We start from the raw sequence: 25,276 nt of genomic DNA, 5'->3' as shown, positions 1-25,276 counted from the left end.
CTCTGAAGGGGAAGGAGCCTGAGCTAGTGCGCGAAGTTGAGAGGTTCCGGCTAGATATAGTCGGACTCACCTCGACGCACAGCTTGGACTCTGGAACCAATCTCCTTGAGAGGGGCTGGACTCTCTACCACTCTGGAGTTGCCCCCGGTGAGAGGCGCCGAGCGGGTGTGGGTATACTTATTGCCCCCCAACTTGGAGCCTGTACATTTGGGTTTACCCCGGTGGACGAGAGGGTAGCCTCCCTTCGCCTTCGGGTGGGGGGACGGGTCCTAACTGTTGTTTGTGCGTATGCACCGAACAGCAGTTCAGAGTACCCACCCTTTTTGGCGTCCCTGGAGGGGGTGCTAGAGGGCATACCTTCTGGGGACTCCCTCGTTCTGCTGGGAGACTTCAATGCTCACGTGGGCAATGACAGTGAGACCTGGAAGGGCGTGATTGGGAGGAATGGCCCCCCGATCTGAACCCCAGCGGTGTTTTGTTATTGGACTTCTGTGCTCGTCACAGATTGTCCATAACGAACACCATGTTCAAGCATAGGGGTGTTCATATGTGCACTTGGCACCAGGACACCCTAGGCCTCAGTTCGATGATCGACTTTGTGGTCGTGTCGTCGGACTTGCGGCCACATGTCTTGGACACTCGGGTGAAGAGAGGGGCGGAGCTGTCAACTGATCACCACCTGGTGGTGACTTGGCTTCGATGGTGGGGGAGGATGCCGGTCAGGCGTGGTAGGCCCAAACGTGTTGTGAGGGTCTGCTGGGAACGTCTGGCAGAGCCCCCTGTCAGAAGTAGCTTCAACTCCCACCTCCGGTAGAACTTCGACCACATCCCGAGGGAGGTGGGGGACATTGAGTCCGAATGGGCCATGTTCCGTGCCTCTATTGTTGAGGCAGCTGACCGGAGCTGTGGCCGTAAGGTGGTCGGTGCCTGTCGTGGCGGCAATCCCCGAACCCGTTGGTGGACACCGGCGGTGAAGGAATGCATCAAGCTGAAGAAGGAGTCCTACGGGACCCTTTTGTCCTATGGGACCCTGGACGCAGCTGATAGGTATCCGGCAGGCCAAGCGGAATGCGGCTTTGGTGGTTGCTGAGGCAAAAACTCGGGCGTGGGAGGAGTTTGGGGAGGCCATGGAGAACGACTTTCGGACGGCTTCGAGGAGATTCTGGTCCACCATCCGGCGTCTCAGGAAGGGGAAGCAGTGCAGTGTCAACACTATATATGGTGGGGATGGTGCGCTGCTGACCTCGACTCGGGACGTTGTGGGTCGGTGGGGGGGAGTACTTCGAAGACCTCCTCAATCCCATTAACATGCCTTCCAATGAGGAAGCAGAGCCTGGGGACTCAGAGGTGGGCTCCCCCATCTCTGGGACTGAGGTCACCGAGGTGGTCAAAAAACTCCTTGGTGGCAGGGCCCCGGGGGTGGATGAGATACACCCGGAGTTCCTCAAGGCTCTGGATGTTGTAGGACTGTTTTGGTTGACACGCCTCTGCAACATCGCATGGACATCAGGGACAGTGCCTCTGAATTGGCAGACCGGGGTGGTGGTCCCCCTCTTTAAGAAGGGGGATCGGAGGGTGTGTTCCAACTACAGAGGGATCACACTCCTCAGCCTCCCTGGAAAAGTCTATTCAGGGGTCCTGGAGAGGAGGGTCCGTCGGATAGTCGAGCCTCGGATTCAGGAGGAACAGTGTGGTTTTCGTCCTGGTCGCGGAACAGTGGACCAGCTCTATACCCTTAGCTGGGTCCTGGAGGGTGCATGGGAGTTTGCCCAACCAGTCCACATGTGTTTTGTGGACTTGGAAAAGGCATTCGACCGTGTCCCTCGGGGAATCCTGTGGGGGGTACTCCGAGAGTATGGGGTACCGGCCCCCCTGATAAGGGCTGTTCGGTCCCTGTACGATCGGTGCCAGAGCCTGGTCCGCATTGCCGGCAGTAAGTCGAACCCGTTTCCAGTGAGAGTTGGACTCCGCCAGGGCTACCCTTTGTCACCGATTCTGTTCATAACTTTTATGGACAGAATTTCTAGGCGCAGTCAGGGTGTTGAGGGGGTCCGGTTTGGTGGGCTCAGGATTGGGTCACTGCTTTTTGCAGATGATGTTGTCCTGTTTGCTTCATCAGGCCGTGATCTTCAGCTCTCTCTGGATCGGTTCGCAGCCGAGTGTGAAGCGGCTGGGATGAGAATCAGCACCTCCAAATCCAAGACCATGGTCCTCAGCCGGAAAAGGGTGGAGTGCCCTCTCAGGGTTGGTAGCGAGATCCTGCCCGAAGTGGAGGAGTTCAAGTATCTCGGGGTCTTGTTCACGAGTGAGGGAAGAATGGAGCGTGAGATCGACAGGCGGATCGGTGCGGCATCCGCAGTAATGCGGGCGCTGCATCGGTCTGTTGTGGTGAAAAAGGAGCTGAGCCGCAAGGCGAAGCTCTCAATTTACCAGTCGATCTATGTTCCTACCCTCAACTATGGTCATGAGCTATGGGTAGTGACCGAAAGAACGAGATTGCGAATACAAGCAGCTGAAATGAATTTCCTCCGCAGGGTGTCTGGGCTTTCCCTTAAAGGTAGGGTGAGAAGCTCAGTCATCCGGGAGGGGCTCAGAGTAGAGCCGCTGCTCATCCGCATCGAGAGGAGTCAGATGAGGTGGCTCGGGCATCTGATCAGGATGCCTCCTGGACGCCTCCCTGGTGAGGTGTTCCGGGCACGTCTAACCGGGAGGAGGCCCCGGGGAAGACCCAGGACATGTTGGAGGGACTATGTCTCTCGGCTGGCCTGGGAACGCCTTGGGATTCTCCCGGAAGAGCTAGAAGAAGTGGCCGGGGAGAGGGAAGTCTGGGCATCTCTGCTCAAGCTGCTGCCCCCCGCGACCCGACCTCGGATAAGCGGGAGACAATGGATGGATGGATGGATGTATATGTATATATATGTTTACATAACCTCTTTAACACACTACTTCTCCGCTGCGAAGCGCAGTTATTTTGCTAGTCTTTTAATAAACTGGATAATTCATGATAAATGCACACAAGTGTAAACGGAAACAAGTTGGATGGTTCCGTTGCCAACTGCATTATATTGTTAATAAGGAGCAATTAAACACATAGAATGCAGCTGACATTGAATGCAGCTGTTTATAACTAAAACAAGCAATTAAGAGTGGAGAACCTTAAAAAAATAAGGTAACTAAAATTAAGCTTGAATAGGTTGCTAGAGCAATAAGTGCATTCCCCTTAAAAATCTGGATTGGAATAAAGACCTGCTGCCACTGTGGCTCTCCAGGACTGATTTTGTAGACCTCTGGTATATAGCGTTGTAATGACGCAATGTATTTTAGTGCTCCTATGGTGGCACAGTGGCTACTAATGCTGCATGACACATCCAGGATTCATATCTGGCTCCTAGTTGTTGTTTGTGTGGCGTTTTCATGTTCTGCTTATGTCTGAATGAGTTTTCCTTAATCTTTAAAGAATGTGCATGTCATGAAAAAAAATCAGTTATAAATTGTCCTTGTTTAAAAGTGGGTGTGTGCTGTGTATGGCCCTGTGACAGACTGCATTGCACTCGGTGCTACAGGGATAGAATTCAGTTCCTGATGAACCTGAAATGGAATAAGCAGGCTGGTGTATGTTATGTTAATACTAGATCTATGGCTGTAACAGCAAGACAAATTCCTATCAAGTAGTTCAATTCAAGCATTACAAAAATGGCTTAGGCAATATCCCCATTACTTTACAGGTGATAAGTCATTTTATAGCATATGATGCAAGTCATAAATAACCACAAGATCCTCCAGACAGCATACACCTACACAAAGGTGGATGACTGCAAAAACTTCATGATGCTGACATGTCCAAGGTTTTCAAAATAGGTTACTGATTAAAGCACATACAATCACAATTCTTTTTTCTTCTGAAGTATACACATAATAGTGATAAAAGCAAGAGGGAAAATTATTTAAATAACTGACTGTCATGGAAATGTGGTTTAATGCATGCAATATATTGATCAATCATACTTGTTTTGTAGCTTGTGCCGAAGAAGAATGAGTTAAGCTGAATCACTCAATCTGAAATCCACCACATATAATCCAAGTACATTTGTCCATGACATAGCAGCAAATTTTGTTGCTGATGACCCCAGTGTTATAACTAAAGAAAATGGCCTCAATTGAAAAGAAAAGGCTTTACAAACTCTCTTTGGGGTAACTGCATTGAACCTCCAAAAAAAGAATCATTGACAAATGAAAAATATAAAAAATAAATGATGAAAGACAAGCTTTAATTTACTGCCAAAAAAACATCACTGTTCTTCTGTTCTGACAGCCTTATGGTGCAAATATATTCAAAGAATAAATTAAGAAAGAGAAAGAAAAAAGGTAATACAATAGTAAAAAGATCCAGAAATTGCAGTGAATGTGCTCTAATGTTAGACTAGTACAGAGTGAAGGTAAAATGATCAAATTGTGAGAGTATGTATTTTCTTCATGGGATATCACTGTAAAACCAGCATATTGCTTTATATTCTATTCTCTCATTACAGTACTGAGATCATTAGCCAAGAGGGACTAAAAAAATAATATTAAACCCAATATTTACAAAAGTAAAACTAGCTGAACAGAATAATATTATTGTTCAACAAATGAGATGATTTCTCAGTTGGGGTCTCTAAACAATATGCTTCGTAAAGTTCTTAACAGTTCTTATACTGTACCAGGCATTATACTTCTTACCAAGGATAAGTTGTAATAAGTATGTGTAGTTTCTCAATTCATCATTCTCATCTGTCACTGGATAAAATATAATACATTTCATTACACAGTTTTTTCATCCACAAATAATTTTATGTCTGCATAAACTGACTTTCAGTAGTTTTAATTTAAGTCTTTCCATTGTGTTCTCTTTTGTTTCCGCCTACAAAGATTTGTGAACTAGATCCCATTCTATCCATCAGGTTTTTCTGGGTATCAATGAGTCAACCAGATACTTTTCAAAACTATCAAGACTTCTGTTTTATTTGCATGGTTTGGTAATTTGGTTCAGATTACCTGAACACACAGTGCAAAAAAGTATTTCCTAGGTTTTATATTAATGTTATGTCAAACTACACCATGACTTTAAAGGAGAAACAGGGAAAACCTTACATTCCTTTAATTCTTAGAACTAAAGCATCAGCGTAGATCACTTGGTTCACCCTGTAGCTTGCTGTGCACAGTTTAGGAGATGCATGAATCAGGATGCTATGGACACTTTTCACTTTTTTCATTATGGAAATAATTCAGACAGATTAAAATACAGTGGATTCAGAATGTGCTTTGATCACTTTATTTTCTGCACACTTTATTGCGTTGTAAATTTAATTTTAAATGGATAAATTTGCATTTTTCCCATCAATCTGCACTGATTAACCCATAACGACAAAGTGAAAACATACTTTCAGAAAGGTTTGCAGATTTATTACAAAGTATTCGGGCTCTTAATTCAGTACTTTGTAAAAGCTCCTTTGGCAGAAATTGCAACTTCACATCTTCTTAAGTAAGTTTCTACAAGCTTTGTACACCTGCATTTGAGCACTTTATCCTATTCTTCATGGTCGATCCTTTTAAATCTCCATTAGAATGGATGGGAAGCGTCTGTAAACTGCCATCTTCATGTCTCTCCACAGATGTTTAGTTTGGTTTATGTTTGGGCTTTAGCTGGGTCACTCAAGGGCAGTCAGAGACTTGTTCTGAAGCTACTCCAGCATGGCCTTGGTTGTATGGTTTAAGTCACTGTTCTAATGTAAGGTGAATCATTGCCCTTGTTTGAGGTATTGTGCACTCTGGAGCAGACTGTCTTCAAGGACCACTCTGTATTTGGCTTCATTCATCCTTCTGTCAATTCTGACCAGTCTCCCTGTCCCTGCCACTAAGAAGTACCCCCATTGCATGATGCTGCCACCACCATGCTTCTCTGTAGGGATGGTATTAGTTAGGTGATGAACAGCGTCTGGTCTTTGCCCAACATAGTGCTGGGAGTTCTGCTCAAAGAGTTCAACTTTTGTCTCAAGAGTTTTTACTCATGCATTGAGTCCTTTAAACTCTCATATTTTGTTTTTCTCAATAGTGGCTTCCATTTATCCATTCCCTCATAAATGTCCGATCTGATTGATGGAGCACTGTTGAGATGGATGCCCTTATGACAGGTTCTACCATCTCACCAGAGTACTTCTGAAGCCCTGTTAGAGTAAACATTGGGTCCTTGGTTACCTAGGCTAGACCAAGGCTCTTCTTGCCCAGTTACTCAGTTTGGTGGACAGCCAACTCTAGGAAGAGTTCTGGTGGTTCCAAACTTGTTCCAGTACACAATTATTGAGGCCATGATGCTCCTAGGAATACTCAAAGCTTTTGAAATAGTTTTATACCCTTGCCCTGTTCTATGCCTCACCAGTTTTATTTCAAAGGTCTACAGAGAATTCTTTAGACTTCATGGCTTGGTTTTTGTCCTGATATGCAGAGTGAATTGTGGGGCCTCATATAAATAGAGTTGTGTCTTTCTAAACTATGTCCAATCATTTCAGTTTGCTACAGGTAGGCTCCAATCACATTCTAGATATATCTCGAGGACAAAGAGAAAAGCCAAGCAAAATGACACCTTTTATTGGCTAACTAAAAAGATTACAATATGCAAGCTTTCGAGGCAACTCAGGCCCCTTCTTCAGGCAAGATGTAATACAGAAACTGGAGTTCCCTGTGTTTATATACACACTCTAGGACAAGAAACAACATTGGTAAATCTTTAAATGAGAAATTTTAAATGTAAAAAATTAATAGATTCATTCAGGCTAGGGTTAATTTAACAAGAGAGAGAAGAACAATGTATGGTCAAGATCTTTGGATAAGAAACTGTCCAATAAAGTCTTTTGAAGTTTGTTTGTTTCTCAAGAACAAATAAAAGTAAACAGGATGACCCAGATCACAATTTGGAGTGTTGCAGCAAAGGGTCTGAATTCTTATATAAATGATTCTTTAAAACTTTTCAAGCCTTTCTGAAAACAGATCTCCACTCTGTCATTATGGGTTATTGAGTGTAGATTGATGGGCAAAATCCCAAATGCATCAATTTAAAATTAAATTAACAACACAATAAAGTGTACAGAAAGTGAAGGGGTCTAAATACTTTATGAATCCACTGTAAATAACTTTACTTACGTTCAAATGTCTCATTCTTCTAAAGTTTTCTTTAGTGTTTTCAGGTTTCATTTTGGAGAATATTCACCCGGCAAAGCACATGTGCGGACATCATACTGTGTATGATACAATGTGAAAAGGTCTCCAGTTGAGCTTGCCTGTATATTACATTCTGTACATTCCTGACTTGGGGCTTAAAAAGGAGAAAAGAGAACATATTGCGAATTTATAAGGTGCATGGGATGAAAAAGTTTAAAGTTAACTCCTTATTCTCTAATACCAGTAGTCTAAAACAGTTTTAGGTGAACTTTATAGCATTGCTATTTTTTTCTGTCAAATTCTCACTTAAATTTCAGATCACACAATTAAATGATTTTAATATTTTTACGTTTAAATTCCTTTTATATATTTTTGTTCCATGAACATGAAATATGCCAATTATTTAACATTTTTTTTGTTCATATAATCACGGTGATATAAAAAAAAACTGAATGCATATTTAAGCGTTCACGAAGATTTCATACTTTTGCTTCATCTTCCTCGAGCTCAAACAGTGATAATAATAAATCCTGCTATTGAGACGAATGTGATGCGTTGAATTAAAAACAATCAGACAAGTGCTATATATATATATATATATATATATATATATATATATATATATATATATATATATATATATATAAACATATATATGATTACCATGAAGCAGGAGCTAAGCCTATTGGTTATAAATTCTTTCATACAAAATAACCCTTTGAACTCGCATTTACCATGTGATGTTCCCGTTAAGCAGTACTTTGAGTGCGCATGTCTGCTAGTAACCGTGCGCGTGCGCGCGCCTCTGTTTTTGTGTGTGTACGTGCATGTGTGTGTGTGTAGTTGAGAAAGAGAATTCTGCTCTTTCACTGCTCCATCCGGGAACTTTCGAATTAGCATTGACAGCCGAAGCGCAACTTTTCCCGAGGCAAAGTGAAATCAAGCCGCGCACTCGGACAGAATCTAGTCCTCCTTTTTTAAGTCATTTTTATCGAAATAATTATAAAGATTAGTTTTTCATTGTTACGCATTGCGTTTAAATCATTTTAGCGATGGATCTGTTCATGCGCAGATACCTTTATTCTGTGTTTAGATGACTTTCAACACAGGCGTAAAGTGAGTGATGAGTCCTGTCCCCAGCAAAGAGGCAAGAACTTGCTTTGCAGACTGAGTAGTTGTTCTTTCGATTGTTATTGTCGCTTTTTTAAATTTTATTTTTTCCGCAAACTTGTTCGCGATTGCTTTGAAAGTGGTAAAAAAGTGCTTTGAAAGTCCAAACATGGAACTACAGGGCCTACAAGAGGCGTTGAAAGTGGAAATCCAGTGTCATCAGGTATGTAAAAAATCTTATAATTTTATCCTTATTGGTCTTTGAGCGAATGAGAGCGAGTGGGGGAAAAATCTGGTGGGATCGATCGCTCAAGCTGTGCTTTCCTATAAGCTAAGTGCACCGAGCTTTTTATGCTGTTTTTGCTGTAATGTCGGACAGAGACATGAAGTGTAGTTAAGTGAGACGTGTTTCAGCTACTTTTCGGAGTAGTTTCGGAATTTTATTTTGCCTTTTTCCCCCTCAGAGCAACACGGATTTGGAGGAATAATGCAGTGGTGCTTGGTAGAGATTAGGACGAGACCTGAATATTTATGAGCTGGTGAAAACTGACTCGCAGTATTTGCTTGGGCTCTTTGTTCCTCCCATACATACTAACTTGAAACAGTTTTGTAATCCTTTTTTTATGCTTTTTCTTTCTCTTTAGAAACTAGTTGCACAGATGAAGCAAGACCCACAGGTAATTGAAAATAATTCCTAAAGCATTATAAATCCCCACCACTGTTTTAAAAGGTCGCCTGTGTTCGCATTTGATGGGGGAAAAACTTTATCAACATAGATCTCCATTCTTTTGCTTTTTAACTCGGCGCTGGCCTTTTGGTGATGTTTCGATGCTTGTTGTATGCTAAACATTTCAGACTCTGGTTATTGAGCAATCGTTCGGCATTGGTGTTTTTCAATAAACAAAATAGGCATAACATAATGATTACTACCGTACGACATTGATTGTGTTTTGTGCTTCATTTTATAGAACGGTGATCTTAAGAAACAACTCCATGAAAGGCAATCAAGAATTACAGCTCTTAGTGAGAAACAAGTAAGCTATTTCAGACTGTGCTAAAGATATTGCTATGTAATTTATCGACCATTTCGGGTTGCTGGCTTTTGACGGAATTAAGTTGAAATGGGTATTTGCGTTTTTCTCTTTAGTGGCATGATGTCTTTGTGACTTGATTGGGGTAGTTTTGCTGTTTATTTCATGACTTGTATAGTTCGGGCTTACGTAGAAATAGCTTTGGTACAAGTTAGGCAAGCGCTGAAGTACAGAAAAAAATTTAGCGTCCATTTTGAGGAGGGTCGACATGTTTCTGGAGTGTGGAAGGAAAATGACTAAAATCGTCGTCCATCAGCGCTTACTCGACACAGAATAGGCTATTTGCAAAGATAAAAGCCTTCTGATGAAGTTGTTTATGATTGTTAGGTCTTTCTGACTCGCATTTTTTCTTTGTCACACTATGCCGGCAGTTTTTATTGATTACTTTCTCTTCTGTTGCATTTTTCCTCTTCTCGGTTGGAACTGACGTGTGAGCGTTTGATTAGAGTTCACTACCACTTTTTATAAGCCCGCATCCATCGGGTGACAAGTAGAACTTGATTTAATCTATTTACTTAATTCACTGTGCTATTCACGTAAGTTAAGGTGTACATCGGCAAGCTCTTTTTTGTTGTACATTCAAGGCATGATAGCTGATTTTAGCAAAAGAGCAGGCGGAGGAGGTGGAGGAGGAGGAGGGTACATTTTTTCAGCACCGTGGACAGATGCCATTGAATGTTTCTGCCACAATAGTGCTCTCTACTCGCATGGAGATCACTCGCGCACTGAATAAAGTTCAAGCAGGCCACGTCTTGTGCACGCAGAACACGCCATCTCTCCTAATAACTTTAGGCTGCATTTGAGCTTTGCCAGAGCTGTCAGTGATTTCTTGACCTACGTTGTGGAATCTATTGATCTTTTATTTTAAGTTTAATCAATGCCGTTTGCTTTGGAATCTAGCCCTAAACTAATCGAATAAAGGCTTAATGTTATTTTTTAAGAAATAATAATCATAACAATAATAATAATAATAAATGATCGCGGTGACTACAGGAAGTATTTTAACAAAATGACTGTAGTCACTTGCGTCAACGAAAGTGGTTTATTTAAATCGAGATATTTTTGGAATTTAAAAAAAACTGTAATTCCAACGCATATTAAAGTCAAATAGCATCTTTATGCGTAATCTTTGCCTTTCGGCTACATCCAGATGCTTGCTTCCTTTTTCGTTTTGGCAGTATTATTGGAAAACGATTTCTTTCTCTTTTAGGTGTTTTTGTAAAATCACTTCCAGTTTGATAGTGGAAGCTTCCATTTTGTGAAGGGGGAGGGGATATGTTGGTTTATTCCTAACATGGAGAAAAAGTCTGCAGAGTTTCGAGGTGGGGGATGGGTTCCCCATTCATGCTGAACATTACCATTTTGATTGCTTTGGTGCCGTTTTTTTTGAAGGGGGAGGGGCACGTGGAAGAAGGCAAGAGAGTAGAGGGGGTAGAAAAAGCTACTCGGCAAGGCACAAAAGATGTTTAATCACTGGAGGAAATACAAATTTGATTTGTTCGCGGTATTGATAAACCCCGGCCTCCTGGTAAAAAGGGAGAAAAAATAATTTGTAGTCTGAAAAAAAAACGAACAAGTTGTTAAGTCTTTATAGTAGCTACTGAGTGCGGATTTTTTAATACATGCTTCAGCTAGATACTACCATTTAACAGATTCGAGATTTTTAGTGTATCGTTAAGCTTAATGTTACCGATTGTCAAAAATATTTACCAATAATCTCTGAACATTTTTAATATAAATACATTTTAAATATATATATATATATATATATATATATATATATATAATAGACATCTAACCGGTAAATTCTAGTACACACCCATAAGAAGTGGCTCAAATAACGAGCGCGGTTATTCTTGTTTGCATTATTTTCAGTTTGTATGCTTTGCAGTTCGGCGGCACGGTGGCGCAGTGGTAGTGCTGCTGCCTCGCAGTAAGGACACCTGGGTTCGCATGTTTGCATGTTCTCCCCGTGTCTGCGTGGGTTTCCTCCGGGTGCTCCGGTTCCCTCCCACAGTCCAAAGACATTTAAGTTAGGTGTCCCTAGTGTGTGCTTGGTGTGTGTGTGTGTGTCCTGAGCTGTTCCTGCCTTACGCCCTGTGTTGGCTGGGATTGGCTCCAGCAGACCCCGTTACCCCCGCGTTAGGATATAGCGGGTTGGAAAATGACAGACTTCTTGCAGTTGCAGCTTGCATTCAGCAAAACATGATTTGGAAGGAAAGAAAGTAGAGATCGTCAATCATCCGGCATTTAGCAGCACCTTTTCAAAATCTGGACCAGTATTCACAAATATTTAAACGAGTTTAATGCGTGCACAAATTCCTACAGGTTTTAAAGTAATCAATTTGAGAAGGAAGGACAGAAAACAATGCTTGTCTTGCAGCTTTGCTATAATGCAGTAGCAGAATAGCTAACCACTCTCGACGTCTCATAAACACATACGAAGCCCCAAATTTTAACGTGCGTTGAGTTGCGTTATTATGTTTAAACATGGCTCAGGTTTAACTGACTTTCAGCAATAAATTCTATCGAATGATTTCTGTCAGTTGTTGAAGGGCTACTAATGCGCCACCATCACAAGCTTATTATAGAGATTTATAAATGATATGGTGTTTATTAGGTATTGCGGGAGAAAAGTGTACTATGCCATGGCATTTTTGTTATAGCACTTTTATTACTTCTATGGAATATTATCTTTTTTTCCTAATCAGACACAAGATCATCTCAAAAAGCAGGAAAATAAACAGAAAAAAAAACTGAAGCAAACTTGTGGGTCCTCATTTCTGGTCATGTCTCATTGTGCTGGGGCACATTGTTTTGGTTGATTTTTATCTTTCTTTACCTTTATGCTCTGTGAGGTTTGAGGCAGATGGGATCACAGAGGAGGAGGGAAGACGGTCTAATAAAATCTCTTTGGAGGCCTAGCTGATCTGCTGCTGTAATTTATAACATCAGCCTCTCACTCTGTTTGAGTCATCTTATTAAACAGCACAAGCTGGTGACTACAGTGTTGGATCGCCTCCTCTTCAGTCCTTTAATATCTCATCATCCGCCTAAAAGTTGCACAGGATGAATTTACTGGAATGTCCGCTTCAACTGTAGATGCAGGAAGAGCTATTTTACAGGCAAGATTGTCAAGGAGACACTGCAAATTGTTCTCCGTATTTCAGGCGGTGCATCCAGTGTAATCCTCCCTTGCATTACACTTAGCCTTAAGTTATTTTAAGCCAAAATTTTTGATGAGCAATTGGTTGAATTTGATGGCCTTTGATTTGACATTCTCTCCAATTGTAGGAAAGATGCAGATTGTATTTCTTTCTGTGGTGATTTTCTGCTTCCTAGACTGCAGACATTTTATGTTTGTTTAAACAAATTAGATGCTCATGTGTACACATTCTTTGAAGATATAACCCCTTCCTTTTACTTTTTCTTTTCAAGTCAGGTGCAGTGCCCATTAACTGATTTTGCTGCAGCCAGTACTTTCCATCCTCACTAAGCTGATTAAGTGCATCACTTATTCATTGGAGTCTACCGTTAGCAGCACAGAGCTGCAGCCATCCTACCTTACCATTCACATGACTTTAGACAGAAGAGATGATATTAGTCAATGGAAATTAGGAACTTGTTGAAAAAAGAGTAATTTACTTTAACTCCTCAAACTAATATAGTGTATAAAAATCCTTCAGGGTAATTATCTTTATTGCGTATTGCTATCAAGTGTAATGCTTCAAATTAAGGGAAAAATATGTGGATTCTTGGTGTGTATTTGTACTCCTTGGAATATGCTTTCATCTTTGCATTTTTGTGTACTCTTTGAAGTGCTGTTCACTCTGAAATGTGGTATATAAAATAATTATTGATTAGTTTGATAAAAAATAAAAACGTTTGACTAGATTTTGCTTTGTTATCAAAAATTAAAACATACATGGAAGTGGGTGGAGGGATGAATGTTTTAACATAATTATAAATGTATACATTGTTTGTCAAAAGACATATAGTTGTAGTAGCAGCGGTAGGAGTTTTGTCATATGTAAGGAGTATAGTGAAATTCTTAATTGTATGTCCTACCAGCCTGCAACCTGTATGCCACTCTCCATCTTGAAGAATGATAAGAATATAAGCTATCCAGCATTGTTTCCTGTATTAACCTGTTGCTGGCAGGATAAAGTCTTCAAGCTATGGACCATAGTGGAAAAAACAGATGAATGTGATATATTGAAAGTGTAAATGGAGCTAATTAAATCAGAAAACATTAATCAAAAATGTATAAAGCATGCAGCAAAGTTATTACAGTATTCTTCAAGCCTCCATGAATATCAGATCTACTTTTTTTGTTTTATTACTTCTGAGAAATTCTAGTTTTGCATCAGGAGGTTTCAGAATTCATAGGTTGTATTTCATTACTTTTTCTTTTATTTATATAAAAACCTAAAGTAAAAATTTGACAAAGCATAAGAGAGATGATGGAAGCCTTTTTTTTAGGAGCTCTTATTTGAGTTTACTATTTTCCCTTATATGTGATCTTGTTCTCTTCCTGCTCATATTTGTATGAGTTTTGCTTCTATGGCAAAATTATTTCCTTCTTTTTATGGTTTATTTTCTCTGGGAGCTCCCATCTATGGGTAGTTAGATATATACTATAAATAGATAAAAAACAAATCACTAAATGCTCATACAGTATTAAAATGCTTGCAATAATGTCATGTACTGTATAGTAAGCTCGTATATATGAACATTTACATTTTTGTACTTTTTACCTGAATATTTGAATCTACTGTTTATCTGAATGGGTTATCCAGTTTCCCTCCAACATGCTCAAAGATGTTCATGATAAGTTAATTGCCAGTTCTAATTTGGCTTGTGTGGGTGAGTACATCAGGAAAGGGCTGGCACTCTCTTTAGGGTTACTTTCCTGCCTTGAGCCCAGTGTTGGCATGTTGGCACTGGCTCCCCAACAACATTAGATACAAAAATTAGAAAATAGATGAAAATTGGTTTAGTCTGTACTTCTTCTTTGTTTTGCATTCCTTTACTTTATTTATTTCAGCTTGATTTCTCTTCTTAAGATTACAGTATATGATGATATCATAAGTGACTGCTGAAATGAACTAATGCCTGTGACAAATTTAATAGACTCATCAATTATCATGATGCAGCAAGTACAACATTAGTTACTCATTGAAAGATACTGAAATTCCAGGGGTTTTCTTGTAAAGGAAATTGCTATGAAAATATTCCTTTCATTTGCTGTTATGTTTGGATATTACATTTATTTTCTGTTTTTTGTGGCGCTTTTCTGTGATGTCTTTAGTTTATGTGGGCATTTTAGATCATTTTCAAACTGACAATGGATAGCATTTTTTTTGTTTTGTAATTAAAGTAAATTATAGTATCAAGAAAGCTAAACTTCATAAAATCATGTACCTGTAAGTAGTGCAGTGGTTAGCATTGCTACCCAGAGTCCCAAGTTTAAATTCTTGTGGAGTTAGCTCAGTTACCTGCATGTACTCTGTACTCATGTACTTCCACTCATATTCTAGAAACATGCCAGTTAGGTTAATTTGTGATTCTGAACTGACTGTGTAAGACATAGTGGGAATATGCCCGTCAATGGGTGGCACCCGCAGCTTTGGCTTTTGCTCAGATTCTCCAGAATAGAATGTAGCTACTTCAGCCATTTATTGGAACGGACAGGTCATGAAATTAAGTGAACTACAATGCCTTATGACTTTTCGATGAGATCTTAAGAAAAAAAAAAATTCCTCCTCAGCTAGTTTAAAATCTTATCACTGAATGGTGTAATATAAATTCTAATTACTGGGTACTTTTAATAGTAGGTCTTTTGTAAGTTTTACAGTGCAGGGTCAGATTGAAAATTTGTTTAAAAATGAAAGCCTTTTATCTTGTGCTTTCTTTATTGTCACCAATATATTTACTGTGAAATACGCAACATCCTCAAAATCCAGTTCCATCCAATTTGGTGTTTATGGGTGGATGCATTCCTGCCGGCATCAGACACAAGGCTGGAATTAAATCTCAGAAGCCTGTCACGCATATACCAACAGGTCATGTTTTAGAATGGCTAAGTAACCCTAACACATCTGTCCTTCAGAAGTGGGCCAAAAAAAAAAAAAATATCCTAATCGTTACACACAAAAAGAGGGATGATAGCAGCTGGACTTCAGATCTGAACCCGGGAAACATTGTTAAATGCTGTGCCACAGTGAATGCTTTTATTTTTACTTGATTCTTCACACTGGTAATCTCTCTTTGTATAAAGAATCGTACTGTTTGATTACCACGAGTTTGTTACACATTTTTTTATTTCTGCAGCTTAATTCTGTATATTTGTGGGAGGGCCAGGAACATAAGAAGTCAATTTTTCTCAGGTTATACATATTTAGCACAAAACTTTGAACTATAGAAGGCCATAACCTCGGCAAACCACATAGCAGCTCTAGCTAATTCTTGTGCTGCCTTGTCACTAATGTGCTATATACAGTATACTTAGCATAGGACTGTATGAAGCTTGAATCAAACCTTGTTACTTTCAAGGCTTTAAAATATTCAATAACGAATCACAGGAAATTCTCAAGGAAGAAACAACTTGTCATATTTGGTTTACTTACTCTGCACAGGGAAGAACAATTAACCTTGTTATACATTGCACCTCGATGCACTTAACTGGATGCATTTAAATAAGTTTCAGAACATTGGCATTATTGTGTGTTTCAAAGGATTGTTTTATGTAGATTTAACAACTGCAACTTTCACTTCTTAGAAGAAATTGTTAAAAGTATAGAGTTAAGTACAACGTTAACCTTGCCTGTTTTAAGTAAGATAAGTGTGTAATTTTTCTTTGATCGAATCAAGGACAACATTAGTGTTAGGGGGTCAAAATAGCACTGTATTTTCAATGGTGCTTTCCTGTAATTTACACAAATGGCATACTGTATGTGTTAGCATTGGAAAATCAGATGGATCTCTTTTGATTGTGATTCACCAGCTATGTACCTCCATGTTGTGCTAGGGTTCAACTGTAACTCTCCCAAAATACAGTACTCCCAAATTATATGTGTTGAACTACTTTTTTGTCCTGGTTGCAATTTTTAGTAGTTTTTATACACATTTTATCAAAACAAACTGTGTATTAGTGATCCCAAACTATATATACAGTATTTGTGTTAAACTTATTTTGCAAGCTTTTTATTAAAGAGCCAGGCATAATATTATGTAAGAGAAAGTAAGACATGTATGAGTTATCAAGAGTAGCTTTTGGCTCTGTAGATAAAATGCGTGCATAGTGCTAATTCAGTCTGTTTAGTTCAACATCTTTTGATTATTTTAGAATTTGAACACACCAGTGATACTCTAACACTCTAAACATCTGCTTCAGTCTATGCTTTTTGGTGATGCTGTAAAGAATTTTATTTTGACTGAAATTATGGGGTAAATCTTCACCCTTGACAGTGGTCACTAATTTCAAATCTGACATGTTTTTGTATGTAAATTTGAAATTCATGAAGTGAACATGGTTACCCAGGATGCTTCTTTTTGTGTAATTTCATTAGAACATATAAAGTGTGAAAATACGATGTAATAGCATTTAGTTGGTAGCACATTTTTTTTTATTGGCAATGTGCTGGTTCCTTTGTCAGAATGCCATGCCAACATTGCAGACAACACCAGTACTTTAGAATAATACTCATAAATCAGATAAAATGCGTAATACTGAAAACAAGTAATATTTGCAGACTGAAAGCAAGTAATATTTGCAGAATCTTTGCTTTGTTATATTTGTAACCTGACCAAGTAGATATTCCGGTATTACTGAATATTAGCTTTACTTGAACTCATAAATCCTTCCTTACCTATTTTTCTGTTTAAGATGATATTCTGGTACATTTTGCAGATATCATCTCATTCAAATGAGCTATAAGTACAACGTTTAAATGGGTGGCTATCACAACAGGAAATGTTGCCAATTAATCATGGTTTCCTGTGAAGTTTAAGTTAGTTGAAATTATTGTTTTCCTTGTTGAGAAGACACAAGGTGATGGAAGGCTGAAGTTTCTTCAGGCAGCTGGTTCTATGCCTATAATGCAACTGTCCAATGTGGTGTTTTGCTCCTATTGATTGTTTATTTGATAATATTTATTAGCTTCATTGATTGTGCTATTTAAATTTCCTTTTCACTAGTTTTCTCGCAGACTACATTAAGGTGGCCCATTAGAAGTAATGAGCTTGGGCAAATTTAGTATGAGAACAACATCCTCAACAGACACTCTCTCTTGTTGCTTTGTGGCTTTATGGATAAATCACAAAGTTGACTAACTAGAACAGTTCCACCAATAGCAGAAGTCATTGCAGTAACAATGGTTATTGTGTACAGTATTTACATAAAATGGTCATTCTACACAGAAAGTGAGTTGATGCAAAACCAGCTTTGGTTGAATACAGAAAAGTAAGGGAGAGTGTGGCATTACATACCAGCAATTTAGTGTTCTTCCTTGGAAGTAAATAATTAATAAGTAGATAATAACTTTTTCAGTTTAAACTAAATTAATACATTTATTTCAGTTGTTGATTTGGATTTGTCTATGTGCAAGATTCTACTATATTGTTACTCTTACTTTTGTCATTTAAAATAAACTACAAAAAGCCCCTTTTGAGCCAGTTGCATTGTGGCACTGATAGTAAGTAACTACTTACTACTAGAAAGTAGTTTTTTGTTGTAGTTAGTACATTACTTTAATAGTTACCTAAATTAGTATTGTTGTTAATGTAGAGTCTGCAGTGTAACACACTTGACAATTTCTGAGCAAATTTCATGGCTTTGTTTATTTTGTGTGATGCTCTAGGCTTTGAAGTTGGAACTATGATGCGCTATCTGGGCAGTATTAGCCATCTGAACTGTTATCCTATGGGCTCACTCGCACACACTGCCTGTCATATTTGTTTGGTGGTTAAGTCAGCTTTTTTCACCTAAGATGCATAAGTATCAACCAATCTTTATAAGACTTAGTCATAGCTTTGTTGGCCATAGCAAGACTATGTTATATAGTCTTGAAGCCTTGTAATATTTCAGGGTTTGCTAATTATTTTATTTTCTCCTGACCTGTTTTTTGTATGTTTTCTGTTACAATTTTATTAAATCTCTGACATCTGTATACTTTTCTGCATAGTCCCCATTCTAATTTTGTTATTTTAGTACATCTGCTCACTCAGTGCTTAAGGCTCAATGGACATGTATCTGTTGGCAGCCTCAGGTAGAAAGTCGCTCGCTATGCTTTAGAGAACCCCAATTCCATTTCTGTAGATGTTATGTGCCTCTATTAGTCATTCTAGTATAACTTTAGTTTATACTATGATAATTAACAGTAATGTATCTTATTAGTTCTTAATAAATATGTAGTTTTATCTGGGTTAGTAAGCTTCTTATTTACCACAAAATAAACAATGCCTCTTTAAAATTAAATATTTTAAAGCACTGGCTTTAAAAATCTAGCTGGTTAAGACACCTGCTGTCAGTTTGGTGCAATTGATTTCAATTGACTTTGAATTTCTTCACTAAGTGAAGCTTCTTAATAACTCTCTTAATCCCATGTTACCTTATTACTAGAGCCAGCTCTAATGATGATCCGGGAGACTTAGAAAGTTTTGTTTTACAACGCCTTTGTCTTTCAGACTGAGGATTTATTTTCAGACTTGCGTTTTTCCTTGATTATCAATAGTCAGTTCTGTACTAAAGTTTTCCTTTTTTGTCTGATTATACACATGAACTGGCTAATTGTTTAATACTGCACACATCATTTGGTCACTGCTGCAGGGCTTAATGCTTTAAACCTTTGGCATAAAGGAACTAAATATACAAATCTTTGTTAAATAAATGTACATTTTTTTAGCCTTTTGAATCTATATAGCCATGAAACAGAATACATTTAATATGTTTACTTACATATTCAGCCATGCTCTATCTTATCTTGATATGTGTGATACAGTAAATGGAAACATTTCTAACAATTAAAAGCATCCCTGAGTTATATGTTATTATAGCCATATTTGTTCTATAAAATTATATAATTTTATATACTTATTCTTATAAAAGATTGCATGGTATACTCACTGCTTTTTGATTTATTCAACTTTGAAAAGGTTTCATTTTATAACATGAGGTACATCAGGCAAATTAAAGTTACATTAGATTCTTGGTTAGAAGATGTCCTTGTGTGGGAAGTACTTAACCAATAAATCGGGCTGCAAAAACCAGATTGACACATAACATCGAGAAAAAAGTAAAAAAAAATTACTTACAGGGGTACAGAGACAGAGGGGTAATTTTTTCAAGATGGGTTACCAGCTGGAGCATTCATAAATTCTTGTTTTGTTTAGATCTTAAAGGTGCCCATGGCAAGCATCGTCCAAATGTTAAAGAGCATAATTGTTTTGCTTTTATTATTTGTAAGACTACAGTGAATTAATAAGTGAATAGGCTCACCATCTGCATGCTGCCTAGGACCAAGTTCCCTATTACTATAAATATTAATTGTTGCTCCCATTCGTCTTATTACACACTGCCTTTTATAAATATACATGCTATGTTAAAAATAGCCATATTTCAAATTTTTTCTTGTAATTTAAATATTACATCCTACTTTCTAAATTTACTTACAATTTATGTCTGTGTGATATATTGTATATAATGCAGTGTTCATGGTCTGTTTTCATTTAAGAAATGGATTAGAAGAGGGGGTTTGCAAACTTCTTCATATGGAAAGAGGAAGCTAGCATATGCTGCTGCTGCTGCAAATGGAGCACTTCAGTGCCTGACTTAGTGTGGGGGTTGAGGTAGGTTAGTGAAGCATTTGCTGTGTCAACAATGATTGGCGGAGCTCATTAAAACAGAGCAGAAAAAGAATAACATTGTTAAATGATTTTTTTTTTTGGTATTGTTTCTTAAAAGTTTACTGGCTTAACATGTTGACACATTTCGAAATATTTCCTACATTTATTTTAAATAAATGTGAGCTGAAAATATGATTTAAGTAATCTATGCTCTGTTACACAGAATTTTGTGATATTTTTATAAAGTCTTTTTTTGTTATTGTTCCACAGAAACAATTCATAGAGTGTCAGCTCAAATTGTTAATGTGGCTTAGTTCCCTGTTCAGCTGTAGACAGTTACAATGATGATATGCAGGAAAGAAATGTAAACATATTATTTGAGAATGGATACACATCACTTCAGATTTGCCAAAAATTAGACTTTTGGTTCTTTTTTTGAAACTGCAAACAAGCTGAAGAGATAATTAGGATTAATACAACATTCTGTAAAGAAATAGAAAAACTGCAGGTTAAACGAGCAAGGTAGCAATCAGTTTGTATTAATAGTTTGTATTTTGTATATTCACTGACTCATACTCAAGCTCATTCACTCACATACGTATTAGAGTGAGGCTGTTATAATATACAGTATCTGTAAAATGAAACAATTAGAATTAATTCATATATATATATATATATATATATATATAGTAATGGGCGGCACGGTGGCGCAGTGGGACACCTGGGGACCTGGGTTCACTTCCCGGGTCCTCCCTGTGTGGAGTTTGCATGTTCTCCCCGTGTCTGTGTGGGTTTCCTCCGGGCGCTCCGGTTTCCTCCCACAGTCCAAAGACATGCAGGTTAGGTGGATTGGCGATACTAAATTGGCCCTAGTGTGTGCATGGTGTGTGGGTGTGTTTGTGTGTGTCCTGCGGTGGGTTGGCACCCTGCCCAGGATTGGTTCGTGCCCTGTGTTGGCTGGGATTGGCTCCAGCAGACCCCCGTGACCCTTTGTTCGGATTCAGCAGGTTGGAAAATGGATGGATGGATGGATATATAGTAATTTATATATAATATATAGTATATAGTAATATATATATAATATACAGTATATAGTAATATATACAGTATATATAATATATAGTAATATATATAATATAGTATATATATATAGTAATGTATATAATATATAGTATATATATATATGTATATTACTGTTCTCTCTCTGTCTGTGTGTGTGTGTGTGTGTGCGCGTGCGTGTGTGTATGTATGTAAAACTTTTCTTTAAAAGTTGAAAAAGGTATATTCTCAACAGGAACAATTGCAAAAGTTATCTCATAATTTTAGCAGAATTCAAGCTTGACTTTAAGCTTCATGCAATCAGAATCAAAATTCAGGAATTAACAGAGTTAAAAGACCTTAATATTATGCTATAGCAAGCATAATTCCCTAGTTTTTAGGGTTAGAGACCTTCTTAAAAATGCAGTTCATATAACACCTGGACCAGTCTTAAGTAACTCCCTTCCTTGCTGTCGGAAGTAAACTAACAAATTGTGGTGGTCAACTCTCAAATGATTTGTGCTTTTTGAATCATATGAATAGATTAGCAGGCATGAACGAATTTGCTTAGAAGCTCAACTGTATTGTGAATGAGTGTCCTTCGTGATGTCATGAGCATCTTCTGCTTCACTGATGCTGGTAGATGTTTAAAGTGCATGCTCAAGAACCACTGGAATCATGAATCTCAACTTGATTCACTTAAGATTCTTCTGAGTTCAAATTATGTCATATTGGCGAATGGAAACTCTTGTCACTGATGATCATCTCAGTCATCATACACATACAATATAGTAATAACACATTTATATTATTTTAATTATAACATAATTATTGCTTTGTTTTGTACAATTCCTTATTGGAATTGGTTCAAACTGAATATTTAAACAGTGTTAAAAATGTTTATGTCCTTTTGTACATTTAACATATCAGTCTCACAAAACTGAACTGTATAAAAAAAATATTCTGATTTGTACCAATTTCTAACAAGTTTTTTTTTCAACTTCACTTTAGTGCACACCGTTTTACAGCTCATTGACTGTACTGGGCATGTATCATTATCTGATTCTGCCGAGTTCAAACTGAATTATTACTCATGAACCAGTTGTACGATTCTCATGTATTTGATTTGTGAACAAATCACTACCTGAGAGCCAGTTGCATCATTTTCATACATTTGATAGGTGAACAAATCATTACCTGAGAACCAGTTGCATGACTCTCATTCAAGCCCCCCTGGACTTTATGTATGCTACAGTGTCTAATTTTTAAAATTAATCAAAAGAATTGATTTAGCAAAGTGAACAGAAATACCCATCATTATGGACAATCCCTTATTCCTGGCTGTTTTTTTCTGGTCTGTGAACAGCTGACCAAAAGGGAGTCAAGAGGCAGGGTCAATTTTGGATGCTAAAACCACCATGAACTTAAATGTTTAAGCATTCCAGGATACATGACTTTATTACAAAAAAGAGAAAAGAAAGAAAATCAGGGCTTCAGCCAAATGTTATTACTCCATTCTGCTCACTTGGAATTTCTAATGATTTATAGAATGCATTAAGTAGTCTAAAAAAATGAATAAATAAAAAAAAAATTCTTTGTGCTTTTGTGTGAATCAGCAGTCCACTTTGGCAGGGTCAGGTCCCTTTGTGGCGGAGTTTGTTCTAATCTTCAGGCCAGAATGAACTGACTTTTTGGGATTTCTTGTCTCCTTTTATCCAGTTTCTGTGTCACCTGACCAGATGTGATATCACCTTACTGGACTCTGGAGTCTCCTGGACTTTTTCTGGAAGAAGAAAAAGGAAGAAAAAAAAAAAAAACCAGGAGGCTTTCAGACTTCCTCTCATGTTTGGTGTTTTTCTGTGGAATCAGTAGACATAAATATAGATGCACACTAATTAATTATCTATAAAAAAGAAGAGTGTAGCCTAAGCCATAGCGTGGAAATAGGACGCAGGAAAATAACTAATTTAGAATGTCTTGAAAAGGAAAAAAAAAACCCATTAGTACTTAGCATGCCAGAAACAACAAGTTAAATGAGGACAACAGTGGTGGTAGAAGAGTTAACAAGAAAACAGCTCTCGCAGTACATTGGCTAAGACAAACAATAACCTGCACTGTTGCAGTACTGAAGGCATAACAAGCCATTTTTCAAAGAAGTCTTTTAAACGCCATAAGTCTTCAACACCAAATATGGAACTGGTTAAAAATACCAGAAATTAGACAGTAATGTTCTGTAACAAAGTATGACAAACAAATTAGGGAAAGATAAAATGTATCAGTGGTGAAAATCTGATTCTGCGGGGAAAATTTCAAACTGCGGATAATCATAATTGTACCACTTCATGAATGAAATATAATGAGGGTAGGGTCATGGCTTGAGTACTCATGGCCTTCTCTGGAAGAAGCATACTGATTATTGGAGATATTAATAATAATTATAACAGCAGAATGGCTTCAGAAGTGAATAGAAATCTCTCGTCAGCCTGTATAAAAGAAAATGCCTCCAGACTTGTGGACTGGCACCTCTTCATGAAGCAAGACAATGACCCAATACAACCTGACAGTGAAAGCAAGAATACCATTGGGGAAAACAAAGCTGAAAGTCTTAGTTTGTTGGCCAAGTCAGTTTTCTGGTAAAAATCCAATCATGCATGACTTTCATTCCTGAAAAGGAGATTGAAGAATCTTTTGAAACAAACAGAAACTGAAAGTAGCTGTAGTAAAGGCTGGACCAAGATATCCAAAAAAAAATCTAATTTGTTGGTCATAGGGTGGATACCATTGATCCACCAATGATCCTCAGGCAATACTAGATTTTATAGTACCATAATTTACTTCATGTTAACATGTCTTAGTAATTTAAGGTTACCTGAAATTCAGTGAAGGAATAAATTTTTTCATCTACTGGTTTCACTGTGTGTGTACAAATGCATACAAACTAAAGGTGATATTTTATAAGTTTGTTTCACATTTATCTTGTAAATTGAAATGCAGATTACCCACACATGCAGAAAAAAATAAGTTTTAACTTTTCTCTCCCAGTGCATGTAGTTATATACTCTGTATATATAATGGAAAAGTGGGCTCCTAAAGTGGATATGGGATATCCCTAGCGATGAAGGAATTTGAAAAGGTGACATATCAAGTCTTGAATATTTTGAATCTGATAGTCATTTGGGAAATTAGTACAAAATATCAAATAGATAATAATTGTCAATTATGTCATGTTTCCAAGCCATAACATGTGATAGCAATATGATAGGTTCCAGAGCATATTGTGACCCTTTTGAAAATGCCAGGTTCCAGAGCATATTGTGACCCTTTTGAAAATGCCCATAAAGCTGAGTAGCTCTTAAAGTAAGTCTCAGAATCCCACCTTATTATACTGTAGTTAAAGTGCTTTAGTAGAATGACAAGCGCTTTGTGAGTTGAACGTGGAATGACTGACTTGTTACTGTGACTTGTTTTTTCAGCAGTGATCAAAACATATGGATCCTACCTTTTTACAGGTTACTACTTTTTAAATTGATTTTTGAAGATTCACAGTATTAAAGGCACAAGAAATAATTAACATTACCTTTAAACTTCAGTTCTTTCATTTTCTTAGAGATGCATTTTGATATTCTAGAACAGACTCATCATTTTTTTTAACTGTTCATTCTGCATTGATCATTATTTCCACATCTACATGGGGTTTAGTTTTTGCTTTTAAATGCGTTACTATAAATTGGTATTTCACCTGAAAGAAGTAATTTGAAACAGTCATCATCACAATGACAGTGCTTGAAAAAATAAATACATTTTTATATTTTCTTTGTTTTAATGAAGTGTAATTCATTTTTTAATAAAATGCAATTATTATAGTGTCATTGTGTAATTTAATATGAACTCTTTGTTGGATGCTGGCTTTTTGAAAAGGTCTAGAATGTATTTTAATACTGTATTGACATTTTAGTAGAAACAAAAAATCTAAAATATTATTTACTTTCCACTTTAAC

At 37.8% G+C, this 25,276-nt stretch overlaps 1 protein-coding gene across 4 annotated transcripts in view; it reads left to right on the top strand.

The window, feature by feature from the left end:
* Positions 1-8,200: 8,200 nt before the first annotated feature.
* The window catches only part of phf21b (PHD finger protein 21B), a 175,643-nt gene continuing 158,567 nt past the window's right edge, over positions 8,201-25,276 (top strand). The window contains exons 1-3 of one of the 4 annotated variants that reach the window (XM_028808034.2): positions 8,201-8,527; positions 8,949-8,981; positions 9,273-9,338. In XM_028808034.2, coding sequence (XP_028663867.1) covers positions 8,474-8,527; positions 8,949-8,981; positions 9,273-9,338 — 153 coding nt within the window. In that variant the 5' untranslated portion in view covers positions 8,201-8,473. The remainder of the gene's footprint in view (positions 8,528-8,948; positions 8,982-9,272; positions 9,339-25,276) is intronic. The other 3 variants (XM_051920421.1, XM_051920424.1, XM_051920425.1) reach the window with 3 other exon arrangements.

This window comes from Erpetoichthys calabaricus, chromosome 1, assembly GCF_900747795.2.
Source record: "Erpetoichthys calabaricus chromosome 1, fErpCal1.3, whole genome shotgun sequence".
Lineage (NCBI taxonomy): Eukaryota > Metazoa > Chordata > Cladistia > Polypteriformes > Polypteridae > Erpetoichthys > Erpetoichthys calabaricus.
Note: the sequence above shows the minus strand (reverse complement) of the source record. Positions and strands in the feature narration are given on the sequence as shown.